The sequence below is a fragment of the Nematolebias whitei genome, chromosome 18 (assembly GCF_014905685.2).
Source record: "Nematolebias whitei isolate Nwh7 chromosome 18, NemWhi1, whole genome shotgun sequence".
NCBI lineage: Eukaryota > Metazoa > Chordata > Actinopteri > Cyprinodontiformes > Rivulidae > Nematolebias > Nematolebias whitei.
The window spans coordinates 24,768,351-24,783,776 of NC_056515.1; the positions used below are offsets into that span (position 1 = coordinate 24,768,351).

General features: G+C 39.6%; 1 protein-coding gene across 1 annotated transcript in view; it reads left to right on the top strand.

Moving 5' to 3' along the window:
• The first annotated feature begins 813 nt into the window (after nucleotides 1-813).
• dym (dymeclin) overlaps nucleotides 814-15,426 on the top strand; it is a 14,984-nt gene continuing 371 nt past the window's right edge. The window contains exons 1-2 of the mRNA XM_037692357.1: nucleotides 814-859; nucleotides 3,584-3,697. Coding sequence (XP_037548285.1) covers nucleotides 818-859; nucleotides 3,584-3,697 — 156 coding nt within the window. The 5' untranslated portion in view covers nucleotides 814-817. The remainder of the gene's footprint in view (nucleotides 860-3,583; nucleotides 3,698-15,426) is intronic.

Sequence of the window (15,426 nt, forward strand, 5' to 3'; positions counted from 1 at the left end):
AACAGGACCAGTGTAGACACAAGTCCATTGTCTGAGGCCATGAGAATATAATTAGTGACTTTTACTAGTGCTGTTTCTGTACTATGATGAGCTCTAAACCTTGACTGAAACTCTTCAGATTATTTCTTTATAAATGTTCATGCAACTGACCTGTGACTATTTTCTTTAGATTTTTTTGAGATGAAAGTTAGATTGCTTGCAAATCTTTTTCTTTTCTTTTTTTTTACCTTAACATGCGTTTTGTTTTGTTTTTGTTTTTTCTGGCATACATTCTGATTCAGGAACATTGATATGGTTTCTGCTTCGTCTTGGGATTTTTGACAAGCCTACTATATTTAAGGGACTGCCACCATGCCCAAATTAATATATTTTTCTCCTTTATGTTCTCTTAAACCTCTTTCTTTGTATTTTTACTGTCACCTGTCATTAGTAGCAGTTGTCTCTGACCTGAGGAAGCATACTGTGATAAGACCTGACCTGCAGCTTATAAGATCACCTCTCTTCTTACCTAAGACTTATCGTACTTCTTAGCTGACATTCCTCCTCCTTTATCATCATTCTTCTTTTTTCCTGCTCCCTCCCCTCCACCATGAGACAATCATTTAAAGATAAAATAATAAGTGAAGCCGATGTAATGGGAAACCAATTAACCTTTTCCATCCTCCTTCTCCCCCAGGCCCAGGACCTGAATGTTATTGAGGAGGTGATCCGCATGATGCTGGAAATCATCAACTCCTGCCTGTGCAACTCTCTGCACCACAATCCCAACCTGGTGTACGCGCTGCTGTACAAGCGGGAGCTCTTTGAGCAGTTCAGGATGCACCCGTCCTTCCAGGACATCATGCAGAACCTTGACACGGTCAGTCACTCTAAATATCAGAGGCAAATCAAAAGAAGCTCAAATCTCAAAACGCCTTTCTTCCTGGCACTGACTTTAGTTGCTGAAATGATTGCATAGATTAAGGCTGTATAAATTTCCCTCAATGTCATCTGTTTCTGCAGGGTGTAAAGCTTAAAAGGCCTGAATGGACTGAAGCAGATGCATAGTTAGCATGCAGCCTGCATCATGCAGGGCCTTGTGAAAGCAAGTAGTATCCACAAAGTAACCAGTTCTCTCAAGTGAAAATACTACTAATACTAAATAACAGTAATAATAAAAAGTCTTAAAAATGTAAGTTTGTAGGGGATTGAGAGCACAAGAAATAGTTGTAATTTAAGACCCGTATGTAGAAAAGGAAGAACAACTTTGGCATGTGAACATCGCTGGATGCACTGCAATGGGCTTTGCTTGTTATCCATAAGTATGGGGGAGGCGTGCTAGCTAGAAACCCTTGAAAAAGACAACTTCCCCGAGGCTATTCACTGTAGCTTTTCCTACGCTTGCAAGTCAATGTGTGTGAGCACGAGATCCAGAATGAGAGGCTGCCTCTGCTATTTTAAATTAACCCCCTATGAGAGGCCTTCAGAGTTAATAAAAAGATTAGTATTAGGCAGACGTAGACACAGGCTACACCCATGCACAGCAGTGTGTTTGAATTTTCTAAAGCAACTGTTGAGTTTGAGCAAAGAAAACACTGCCTCGAGATTTTTTATTTTAGTTTATTTTTTGCTGTTAGTTTCACAAAAAAGGAGCATTAAAAAGAATTAGTAATACATGGGATTTTTTTAATTTTCTAACATCAAACATGTCTTCAGGGAAGAATGCTTCACAGCTTTGGAAACACAAAACGTGCTTTCCTTGATGTCTTGTTTGGAAATAAACCCAGAGGGCACTTTTTTTAAACAATTAAAAAAACGCTGAAATCTTACGCTGAATTTGTAATTAATTCCCTTTGACTGAAAGCAGCATCCATCCAGTTTTCCATTTAACCTTATACCCTCTTATTTGCAACCATCTTCAATCACTTCTATCAAAACGGACTCAATATTTGTAGCAATGCACTGTGTAGAATCACTTTCAGTGAGATATGATGTTGATAGCAATCATAACTTTATTTATCTTTTGTTATAAACATCAAAACGTCTAAATTCCATCACATCAAAACATGAGCTGCAATGATTTATCGGGGGGGGGGGGGGGGTTGCACCGAATGGTAGTAGTTTAAAACGATAATTGTTTTTATTGTTTATTAAGTTAAACTCTTGTAGATCATGTCTTGTGTCTTTGTATTGTCTGATCTTTGGCATTATATTCATGACAGCTTTTAAGTTGGCTATAAATGAATTGACTTTTAAAAAACTTCAGCTTTTGTTTTTTTTGTTTTTTTGTAATATTAGAATTTTGCTGTTTTCAGCTTAAGTCTATCTCACTGAGCTGTAACTGTTGGCGACTAGTTGGAAAAAAAATATACACACATTGTATTTTGGAATCACACTGATGTTGTACTCAGTTACACATTTGTTACACATGTAACTGCAAAAAAATGATTGACATTCCAGTGAATGTGTAGGCTTTGGGATGTTTTTAGTCACAAGGTTTCTTATTTTGTCACAATTTGATTGCAATTTATGTTACGTTGTTTCTCACAATTCATTCCTGGTTTGGTTTCATAGATCACTAAACCCTCCCAAAGTTTTCTCATCTTTTTGACCCTCTAACTCAAAGAAAACTTGTTGAGAAATGTCCCAGACAACATGTTCAAATTTTCTGCAGCACTAGAGTGACGCCCCTGCAAGAGGGTGTTAAGAACCCTTGCAAATGTTGTAAGACATTTTAAGAAATGCCGTCTCAAATGCACTTCACAATTTGTTGCCAACAGTTGCAACACAGTGAGTAGCAGTTTTAAACTAAACGTTTCTGGATTTTGACTCAACAGGAAAAAATAAATGGTACTGGCTTTCTCACCTTAAGGCCTTTTTACAAAAGGAAATTGGCCTAATGGATTATTTGTCTTGCTACTGCAACAGGATTTGGTCATTTAGATGTGGCTCATTGTTAAGTTTGTCTCAGCTTCTTTCAAACATGCCAACACAGATGCTGCTGTACATGCACAAAATGCAGTATTCATACAAGAGTAGCCTCTACATCAGGTAGTGATGGAGTGCTACAACACTAAATGAGATCACGTCAGTGGCAATTTATGGGTTGCTGTTCAGGTGGTGTGATGAATGAGTCCTAAAGGCTTCTCATTCGAGTAAACACAATAAAGAACATTTAGCTTGATTGTGTTGGTTCCTTTGGCTCAGTGGATATTAAAAAATGCTAAGGTCATGCACTTATTGACAAGAAAACCCACAGGATAAGAATCACTCAGCGATGTTTCTGTTTATTTAATAAAAAATACAAAAAGCTGATCATTCCCCTTGTTTAAACTGGTAAAAAATAATTATAATTGACTTCTGTTGTGACTTGGCACCATATATATGCGACTTGCTCTATAAATAAAATGGTATGGTATATAAATAAACTGAACTGAATTGAATTGAATTGGATGCTCATAACGTTAAAAATGTATTTGGAAAATTATTAACACAGTGCAACTTTATAATTCTTTGTTTTTTTTCTTTGACTGTGCAAACCACATGACAAATTGTATATTTTGCAAGTTTCTAAATGGTCATTTCCTGTTTTTGTGTCCTTTAGGTGATTGGGTTTTTCAGTCAGCGTCTGGAGCAGGCTGGAAGTGACCTGTCTGTTGAAAGGGTTCAAGAAGTCATCATGAAAGGAGCCCAGGCTCTGCCAAAGGACAGGCTAAAGGTATTTTGCACACACAGTAGACTCCAGATGCTATGAGAAGCTGCAGAGATGAGTAATCATGAAACCAAAGGCCTTCCAGTGATTAAAAAAGGATCAGTTTATGTGTAAAAAGTAAATGTCAAAGACTTATAAGTTCAATATGTTTAATCTTTGCATGGTTAAGCCACTATCTCACTGGACTGCTGTTGGAGACAAGTTGGTGACCCAAATATGGGGAAAAAATAAAAAATAAATTTCTGTTACAGTTTTTGAACTCTTGAGTGTTTACAACTAGCAAACCACGTGGGTGTGTTTTGCGGAGATGATGTTTGAAAATTATGGTTTTGTTTTTGTGTGCATGACTTGAAAGCTGTATTCTGGACAATGCACATTACTTTGTAGTCCATCTCCAATACACTATACCCACCTCTGCCTATGTTGGCAGCAGCCCCCATATTTATGATATAATCTACTAGAGTACTACTAGAGATTTAAATCACTTAGCAATCATAGTTTATCATCGGCATGGTTAGATCTGGACAGACTAGATAGACTGGCTATAGTATTGGATAGTTTCTGTCATAAAGAGAGCTCCTGTGAAGTGTCAAAATACAAATCTAGAGCTCTAAACAGCAGTCTGTAGCCTTAGCTGTTGCTGAGGCAAAAGCTCGGATGTGGGAGGAGTTCGATGTGATCTTGGATAGAGACTCTTGGTCGGCTCTGAGGAGATTCTGGCAAAGCATCAGGGGGCTGAGGAGGAGAAAGCAGCACTTTATGAACAACATGTTCAATGAGGGTCGAGTGCTGTTGACCTCAACCAGCAATGTTGTCGGTGGAAGGAATACTTATCTGACCTTCTCAGTCCCACTGGCATGTCTTCTGCAGGATGCTGAGTCGGGGGATTTCTGGGTTGGTCTGTCCATAACCATGGAGTGTAGTTGAGGTCACCAAGGTAATTAAAAAGCTCTGCGGCGTCAGGGCTCTGGGGATGGGCAAAATCCACCCTGATTTCATTAAGGATCTATTGTGGGGCTGCCTTGATTGACACACCTTTGCAACACTGCATGGACATCGGGGGCAGTGCCACTAGATTGGCATTCTGATTTGGTGGTTCCCCTCTTCAAAAAAGAGGGCCAGAGGGTGTACTCCAATTATAGGGGCATCACTCTCCTTAGCCTCCCTGGTAAGGTCTATTCAGGGATACTGGAGAAGCAAGTCCGATCGTTGGTCGAACTTCAGATCTAGGAGGAACAATGCAGGTTCTGTCCTGACCTTGGAACACTGAACCAGCTCTTTACCCTCACTAGGGTCCTCAAGGGATCATGGGAATTTGCCCATCCAGTCTACATGTGTTTTGTAGATTTGGAGAAGGCTTTCAACCGTGTTCCTAGGGGTACACTGTTGGGGGTTCTCCGCGAGTATGGGGTTGGGGGCCCCATTGCTACGGGCTGTTCAGTCCCTATACAAGCGGTATGAGAGTTTGGTTCACATTGCCGGCATTAAGTTGAACCCCTTCAGGGTGGGAGGTGGACTCCACCAGGGCTGCTCATTGTCATCTATTGTGTTTAACTTTCATGAATAGAATTTCTTGGTGCAGCCAGGGGGCAGGGGTTATCTGTTTTTTGTGGCCTCAGGATTCCTCTGCCATTTGCGGATGATGTGGTCCTGTTTGTGTCATTGTGTCGTGATCTTCAGCTCTCACTGGAGCAGTTCACAGCTGAGTGTGAAGCAGCTGGGTTGAGAATCAGCACTTCCAAATCTGAGGCCATGGTCCTCAGTCAGAAAAGGGTGGATTGCTCTCTTCAGGTCAAGGGTGAGGTTCTGCCTCAAGTGGAGGAGTTCAAGTTTCTCTGAGTTTTGTTCACAAGGGAGGAAATAATGGAGCGTGAGATTGACAGACAGATTAGTGCTATGTCTGCAGTATTGTAGACTCTGTGCCAGTCCGTTGTGGTGAAAAGGGAACTGTGCTGTAAGGTGAAGCTTGGTTTACCGGTCAGTCTATATTCCTACTCTCACCTATGGCCACAAACTCTGGGTAGTGATTGAAATAACAAAATCTCGGATCAGGTGGATGAAATTGTAGTTTCCTCCGTGGGGTAGCTGGACTCTCCCTTACAGATAAGGTGAAAGTTCAGTTATCCAAGAGAGACTCTGAATAGAACCACTGCTCCTATACATTGAGAGGAGCCAGTTGAGGTGTTTTGGGCATCTGGTAAGGATGCTCCCTAGGCACATACCTTGGGAGGTGCTTCGGGCATGTCTGACTGGGAGGAAACCCCATGGAAGACCCAAGACATGCTGGAGAGACTATGTCTCGGTTGGCCTGGGAATGCCTTGGAATCCTCCCAGAAGAATTAAGAGGTGCTGTGTGTCTGGGCCTCCCTGCTCAAGCTGCCCCAGCAACCCGACTTCGGAACAAGTGGAAGATGAAGAATGGATGGATGGATGCAACTGTTTTTGAGAGGAAAAATTGTTCACACAATTTTTTTGGACATGTTCAAAATTCAACAAACAAGACTTCGGGTTTCTGCAACTCACCAGAGGAAATTTAGAACACTTGCAAACATTTCAAAACATTTTGAAGATTTCCTTGCAAACACCACTTGCTAACTAGTCTTTAGCAGTTGCAGCCCAGTGAGATACAGGCGTATATGAAGAAAAGAAGTTGAGTTTGCCTGGACAGATGAATGAATAGAGGTACTGGTTGAGAATATGGATCTGGTCAAGAAACTGATCAAAAGAACTATCCAGTCTAAAGACAAAAGGCTAAAAGCCTGATTTTCATTAACATTAATGCTTATCTTCATTCCTTCTCTGCTGGCCTGCTACAAGCCAACATGTAATGACATTTCAAGGAGATGCGATGGGGGAGCTAGGGGGCACTTTGTCATGAACGCATAGGATTTGGGGGAAGGGGAAGGGCGGGGACATAAATCTGCCACCGCGCCTCGTTACGTTTTACTCCTGGCAGGTTCGCTAACCCCTCCCCTCCCAAAGACCCTCCATTAATCAGTGAGGGAATATGTAACCAGGAGTGTCCACACACCACTCCCCCACCAGCACAGAAGCTTTTAATTGCATGTTTCATCATGTGCTTCATGTTCTATACATGGCAGCTAGCTGCAAGGCATTTGTCTCGCTAGCTGATGTGGAAGAGGGATGGTGCATTGCCATAAGTCTGTGCGTGTTCACTGTCAGCTCCCTCGAAGCACTAATGTTGTAATCGACCTAAAAGATGTAGAAATGCACATGGAACCATGTAGCTACCCCTGCCATGCCCTTCACCTGTAGCTGTAACAGACTCATGACTTGAATGCACATGTATGTGATAAATGTGGATTTCTAATCAACCATTTAAGATTTTTGTGTATTTTTTACACAATAACAGTGTGCATGTCTGCAAGTGAGCAGCAAGCTGGTGCACAAGTGTCACTGAGGTTTTTATTTTTTTACATTAACTCCACAACCATCTGAAAGCTTTCCTGTTCCACTGGGTGATGTGAAGCAAAAAGAAATATCTAGACAATGTCTCCTCTGGGAGAGGTCCATACTGTCCGATGGTACAATCATTCAAACAAACAGCTGTCTCTCCTCCACTGTCATCCCTTTATCTTATGAGCTCATCCTGCTATTCAGTCCTAAAAATCCATACGCTAAATTAACATTGTGTGGGATCACCAGTGAGTCGATAATGACTCTGAAAAGCTGTATTTGTGTCTCAATTAGTTGTGCCTTTTAACAACAATAGAGAGTTGCATGTTTTAGTTTCTTTCTTCTTTTTTTTTTTAGCATGTTTATCTTGGTTTGTTCAGTAGTAAAGTTGCTCTATTCGGTTCTGAGTTCTACTACGATAATTAACTGTAGTTGGGATGGTTTTATTACTTTACAGAAATAAAAGCAAGAGTAAATGAATGTAGTTATGGGTTTATAGTCAAAATTCAACTACCAAGCCAAATTTCCTTGGTGACCTTGGTGAAGTTTGACCTCTCGTTGTCTGTTTGTAAGCAACATCACTTGACATGTAATTGACGCACGCATAATCCTTGAAGGGATGTATTTCACCCAGTTCCTTTCATGCTAAAACTTTTAAAAAAGATAATAATTTTATGTTTAAAAATGGCACATTTATGTCCATTTTGGTTTAATCTTCAACCTCATTTTACCTGCAGTCTTCTGTGATATTGCAATATCTTGCATGATCCGTGAGCACTCAACATATCTATTGGTGACTTCTCTCTGCTACTACCACGCAAAAGTTCTCGTCATAATGCAGGTCATTAGTTTTCATTCAAGTGAATGGTACAAAAATCTTAAACTTGAAATGTAGACTTATTGCAGTCATACAATCTATTTTAAGAAACCACATTTATGGAAGTAATATATACATTTTCAAACAATTTACATTTCTACTAATCACATAGTTTCTTGAGCTTTGATGTGAGAAGTGTTTAATGCTGGCCTAATGGCAAACAGCTGGAAATATTTATGTTTTTGCATTTTTTTATTTCATAAATTATGTTTGTCTAATGTAACGTAAGAAAAAAAGGTAGATGTTTCACTTGGATTGATAAAAATCAGTGTGGACAGAGATGTTTCTAAAAACCTCCAAAACATTTTTGCATATCAATAGTGTATATTTTTAATCCTAGCCATAACACAGCTTAATTTTTCTCCCTGCAAACTAGCACGAGGAGCTGACAGCTGTTAAATAAACCATTTTGTTTAGACTCGACTGACAAAATAGCTCCATGTTGTTTTAGGTGACAGGAACATAATAAACACGAGGCTGCAGAGGAACAGTTCCTTTGAAAGAATTAAAAACATTTAAACAAAAAGGCAGACATGCAAATTTGGGAACGGGATAGATAAAGGTGTAAATACCCCCCAGATGACCCTTGTTGCCTCACCATTCATCTGTCTGCCTCCCAGTCTTTGTGTATTTGTTGTTTCAGGGTGTAATGATGAGTTGTGTTTGTATGCAGTGTGTTGTTAAGCAGTGATAGCACACAGACTGGTTCTTTGTGATGGGGGGAAGGGTGCACTACCAGCTGTTTCTTCATGTCTGATAGCTGCTTTCCCACACAATAAGTCTGTTCTTTTTAAGCAGATAACCTGAAAAACTTGTGCTGAAGATGGTGTGCTTGTGTTTCTGGGTGAATTTGTCTGAACTGGAATGACTCATACTTGTCTTTGTTGTGTTTTATTAGCTAAAATCACAAAGATCCTCAGGTTATTTTCAACCATTCAAAAAGACATCAGCCTTTTCTCTTGATTTCAGAAGCAGAAACCTTCTGATGTGCATTTATTTGATAATATTGCAACATTTCTTTTTCTACTTGTGCTGCATTTCAAGCCAAATAATTTAGACTCGGCATCTTATCAAAGACCAGTTTGCCGATGGAAGTATTTTGAAATATTACCTTTTAGTATTTGTGCGTTCCAAGTTCATATTTGCTCTGCATTCTTCTCTGTCTGGCCGAGCTCTGACTACACAGTGGTAAGCAGAGGAGGAAAAGGGAACACTGAGTCCTGAGTGGAGATACGAGGCCAGCCAATCAGTCTGTGTTTTGGGCGAGGGCCTGACCCGCCAGGACCTCTGCTAACTGATATGATCCCAAGCCAAGTGAGCTCAGACAGAACAGACTGAGAACAAAACAGAGGAGCAGAGGGAGACCAACAGAGTACAGAGAGGAAATCACTGTGGAGACAGAAAAAGGGATTGAGATGGTATTAATCATGGGATGAGGCACACTGGAGATGCTGTATTTATTTTTCTTCCCTCCTTCAGAAAGCACTCAAGTCTGGAAGTGATGTTGTTTTGCTGTGAGGCATGTAGTGATATCCAAGATTTCCTGTAGCACTAAATCCCCCAGGGGTTCTGTCCATTACAAAAGAAAGAGGAAAAATTGTGGCCAGTGTGATTCAGAGATTATTTTTCTATTTTCTCATGTATTCAGTGTCTAGAAGAAGAAAGAAGTTTGATTTCACTTTGTCATTAAAGAGGGATTTTTTTCGTCAAAAATGCCAATTTATGTTTACCATTTCTGAATTATATCAGGGCGGCACAGTGGCTCAGTTGGTAGAGCTGTTGCCTCTCAGCAATAAAGTCACCAGATTGAATCCTGGCCGGGGACCTTTCTGTGTGGAGTTTGCATGTTCTCTCCATGCTGTGTGGGTTTTCTCCAGTTTCCTCCCACAGACCAAAAACATGCACGTCAGGCTGATTAGTAACTCTAAATTGTCCCTAGATTTGAGTGAGAGAGTGAATAGTTGTTTGTCTCGTTTGTCTCTGTGTCCCTGTGATGGACTGGAGACCTGTCCAGGGTGTCCCCCGCCTCTTACACAGTGATGGCTGGATATGGGCATCAGTGACCCCTGCAACCCAAAAAGGAAGAAGTGGGTGAAGATAATGAATGGATGGATGAATTATGTCAGTAATAAAAGGGTAAAACATCCAAGGATATATTTTAGATGTCTTTACTCCCAGCTGAAAAATGTTTGGCACAAATGTAAAAATCACAACCCCCTATTGAGGATTAAACAAATAAATGTTTTGTATTGATCTTTGATCATGCTGGTTTTATGATTTCTACAACTTGACTTCAGGCGTGATCTTTCCAACTCCAGTATTTGCAGCTGAAACTAATAATGCTGAAGCTTTGAGGACATCAAGAACCTGCAACAACAACTGGGTCTGTTGTGTATGTTCTCATATTAAATCTCTGGCTGGAATAAGAAAAAAACACTGATTTCATAAATCATATTCAATCACCTATGCCTAAATAGAGAATATTAATCCAGTTAAAAGGGGACATTACTATATCCTGAATTAAAATGCAGGTAAGAAGATGAATACAAAACTGCTGGTTCTTTGTTTTTTGGTAAAGCCATACAAAGCTGGTCTGTCCTAAATGGTGGTTAGAAGTTTACTTTCTTCAGCTGCTTGTGAAAAGTGTTGTTTGGATTAAAGAAGCAAAAATGACAAATGAAGAGAAACAACCATACATTGAATCTATGTGGCGTCTGTCACTCTATACTCCTGTCTTGTACAGTTATTAAAATATAGCTCACTGACAGTTCTTGAGCAGATTCATTGTAAATTGGTTGAGGGAAAAGATGTCTCGAAGTTCAGATGATGCATTTTACACCAAAAAAAGCAAAGACAAGATGGATGGATGGATGGATGGATGGATGGATGGATGGATGGATGGATGGATGGATGGATGGATTCCTCATTTTCTAAAAAAAAAAAAGTAATGCACGCATTCCCTTCAAAACCTGACCTGTACATAAAATATTCAGTATCAGTAAACTAACTTTAATTGCATTGTCTCCTTCAGTTTTAAAAATTGAAAGTAAAAAATAAGTGTTTATAAAAATTCCATTTTATATTTATGCATCTCCCAACAATAATCTATGCAATGTAACGTTTTGTAAAAGCTCCATTCAAGAAGCTAATGCAGTCTCTCTTTATTTTTGCCTTTGTTGTAATATCTTAAAAATACAATTTTAAGTTTCATCTAGAGATACGTGTTCTTCATATAGATTGTTAGATTTTGGTGCAGTGTTACCAGATGTTTACATATTAATAACAGTGAATTTAATCTCCTAATGCTTCGTGATAGAAAGACGCTAATACCTCACAAGTTGACAGATGTTTACATAACTGTGTTAGCAGATTGATATTTTAATAATCTTATTTAGCAAATTAACATAACTGTTTAAGATTCATTTATCATGATATGTAAAACTGGACAATAATGTCCTCACCAATCTTCTGTTATGATATGCTAAAGCTTGTAAATCATTTAGTCTGCTAAATAAATGGATTTCCAATTAAAATGAAGCGTTAAAAACCAAATGTTCTTTAAGCTAAAAGGTAAAAGTGAGCCGTGTTGCGTAACTGTCACCATCACTGTCATATGAACATTTGATGAGCTCATTTGTGAGACAAGTCACCTACACACACATGCCAGGCAGATAATACAGCTCCTACATTGTGTCTAGCCATCACAATGGCAGTGGTGTGTGTGCTCAAGTCTCAGTAGCCCAGCATATGGCCTGTGACCCTATAGCCCCTCCGTCTGTGTCATTATGATACTGATAGTGTGGCTGTGAATAGAGCCAGTCAGGACTCAATAGAGAAGACTGGGACCATCACATAAAGGCCATGGCGTCTGTCTTTCACCGCAGACTGATTACTGGACTGCGTGTGCGCACAGTCATGCATGTGTAGACAGGAGGATCTAATGAGATGCTGTTGGATTATTGATGCTCTGCCTCTGCAGCCTACCTGCTGTTAGGTGGGCTGGCAGACGGTGAGTTTGATTTGATTAGTGGGCTTGTGTTTTGTATTCCACCAGTTTGGGAAAAATATTAAGTAATATATATATTTTTTTATAATTCTTTATCAAATAATACAGGGGTTCCCAACCCTGGTCCTTGAGGAACACCATCCTGCATGTTTTAGTAATTTCTCAACTCCGACACACCTAATTTTAATCAATGGGTAATTAACAGGCTCCTGCAGAACATGAGGAAGTAATTAAATAACTGAATCAGGTGTGTTGGAGCAGGGAAACAACTAAAACATGCAGGGCGGTGTTCCTCAAGGACCAGGTTTGGAACCACTGAAATAATCAAATCAATCAGTAATGGGCCTGAAACTCCTTTATTATAGTCAGAAAAACAAAAAAATGCCACATGACTTTACTATCCCTGGTAGTTTCCGCAGTTTGTACTGTAATACTCAGCTTCTAAGTTCAAATGTTACTATAATGGGTTGTGTCTGTACATCTATAGGCCCTTGATCAGTGGTGCAGGTAGAACAGCAGCATCCACATATTTTATAGGGGGCAAGGTTTAAACCTGAGGATTTACTCTGCCACTGTTTGACTTTAAAACTACATTGCAATCAGACAAATGCACATATTCTTCATCAGTTCAAATTTGTTTCATCACCTCAAATGGTTCCGTCCAGCTTGACTAGTGCACTACTAGCTTGCCAGTCAGATAACATTCATTAGTGGAGAAATGTGATGAAAGCAGAAGTTGTTTTTCATTAAGTGTTTAAGCCATGCGGCATCTCTGACTGTGAATCAGAATGAATAGTGAAAAAGGTGTGATATCACACTTTTCAACAGTGCAAGACAACTGTGAGTGTAACCCAAGTTTATTTTTGCTCCTCTTCCATACAGCAGACATCAGCCGGAAGCACAGGCATGTGTGAGCATTCAAGTGAGCATATTTGTGTCGGAACAGTCATCAAGGCTAATTGGGCTAATTTGGGCCCAAAAATGAAAGCTTTATAGAACTAAATCTAGTTTTAGATGTCAACTAGATGTCTGCATTTAGCACCACAGATTGGTTACACCATCTGAGATGTTGACTTTTAATATACAAGTACAGTCCATTTATATATATATTATTGTTATTATTATTATTACAATTTTATTTCATTCTGACTGATTGTATGAGTGTATGATTGTTTTATGTGTACAGCACTTTGGTCCTGTGGGTGTTTAAAGTGCTCTATAAATAAAGCTGACATGGTATGGTTAAATTAGGGAGGGAAGGGGAGAGAGAGTCCCATTGTTGTGTATAATATCCATCCATTGTTTTATACGCCTGTTGAAGGCAAGCATAATATGGTTTAGTCTCCGTACGAATGGATGTAAACTTTCTGTTGCCTTGTCCGTAACTTCTATACCGCTCAAGATAATTTAACTAAACTTCATGCATCGTCATTAGTCAGACTGCCACGTAGACTTTCCATCACCCCAGGTCTAAGGTCAAGGTCGCAAATCAAAGTCGAAAGTTGTACAGTAGTCCCTCGTTTATCGCGGGGGGTTCCGTTCTCAGTCCACCCACGATAAGTGAAAAACGGCGAAGTAGGAATTCATTCAACCTTTATTTAGACAGGTTAATCCCATTGAGCCTCGAGGACTCATTTACAAGAGAGACCTGATTTCAACAAAGAATGATGACAACAATGGAAAACAACGACAACAATAGACAGTTGTAAAAAGTCATACAGATTTTTTAATACAAATAAAAGACAAAAAAGTAATAAACACCTAGATTATAAGGTGAATGTAGAAAACTAAAAAAAGGAACTTGTCTGCATTAGTCCTTGCTAGGAGTCCAACAGATTCTTAAAGCCACTTAGAGAGGTCAAGGTAGAGAGGTTCAGGTCTTTTTGTAAGATATTCCAGGAAACAGGAGCGGAGTAGGAGAAGGCCCTTTTGTCAAGTTCAGTCTGCACTGAGGGGACACTGCAGGTAATAATGTCCTGAGAGCGCACGCTGTAGCTGCACTCACGCAGAGACATTTAGGAGGAGATGTATGAAGGCAGCAGACCAAGAAGTGATTTAAAGATGAAAATGTACCAGTGAGAGTCTGTGTGAAGTTAATGATGACCAGTTAACCAGTGGTTACAGGGTGCAGTGATGGGTACGATAGTTGTACAATTAGTAGTACTAGTTAAATTTAGTATATATATATATATATATAATGGTATTTTAAACCGTTCCCACACTTTTGCACTATTCTAAACAATGTTTCTAAACTTTAAACGCCCTAAAAGAGCACAGAAGGTCATGATGTCATGATCTCACTCTCTCTGCCACCTGTCAGCACTTTCAGCCACGCCCACTTCTCCGCTGCAGACCAGAGATCGGCATGATGCTGCAGAAGAGAGCTTCTCCCTGCACTTGTGGGCTGCACACCGGTGCAGCAGGTGCTAAATAATTTAAAATTTATTTTAAATAAAAAAATCCATGCCAATCTTGCGGCTCATCCATCAATCAGCCAGTTGTTTGTCATGTCCAGTCTTATTTTGAACAACCGCGAAAGAGCGAGTCCGCTTAAGTCGAACCGTGAAGTAGCGATAGACTACTGTACAAGGTCTTTATTTGTCCAGGCCATTGCTATAGATTGCGTTATAGCTATATGATAGTTTGACAGTGGGTGATAATGTGCTGTATGCAGTACTCATTTTTCTTTACCCATTTGTTCCTGTTCAGGATCGCAGTGCGTATTCACAGCTGGTGATTAAATTTGTATCTTCTTTATTTTCGTCCTCCATTTTGAAACTCTTGTTCAGTTTACACCAGAATCAAAGCTCTGACTGAAGGCACAAGTGATCCCAGCAGCTTGTTGTACTCATTTATTTACAATACTATTATTGCTGTTTGTTTTATCAACCAAAAAAAATTTAAATTGCATCTATTCTGTTTGAATGAAAATGCTGAGCTACATGGCAGCTCAACTAGTTGGTATTGTTGCCTCACTGCAAGCTCTTGGATTCATGTTTTCCTCTCATCTTTTTATTGAATTTAATGAATTCTTTGTCAGAAAAACAATCATCCTTTGTGCTGGCAGGGTGTTAAAAATGGAACAAACCAACACGTGTTGTGAAACTAATTACAGCAGCAGCTACAGACAAATTGTACCTTTGACATGTTTTTTTTTTCACACGTTTTCCAACAGTTTTAATCGTCCGTGCTGATGATTCAGTGGAGAATGTTTCATGTCAGTCCAGGCTGTAAAAGTACCCCAGGTGTGAGTCACTGTCTGTGGAGGGAAAAGAAATTGGACTTTATTTTTATTTTACTGGAAGCAGGAGCTCTTCTTTCCTTCACAACTCTTCAACGCTGGAGAGTTTTAAAGTCACGTTTGTGATTTTGTCGTTTTTAAACGGTCTTGTTTTAATATCTCTAAGCATCAAAGTGACTTATTTTAACAATTTA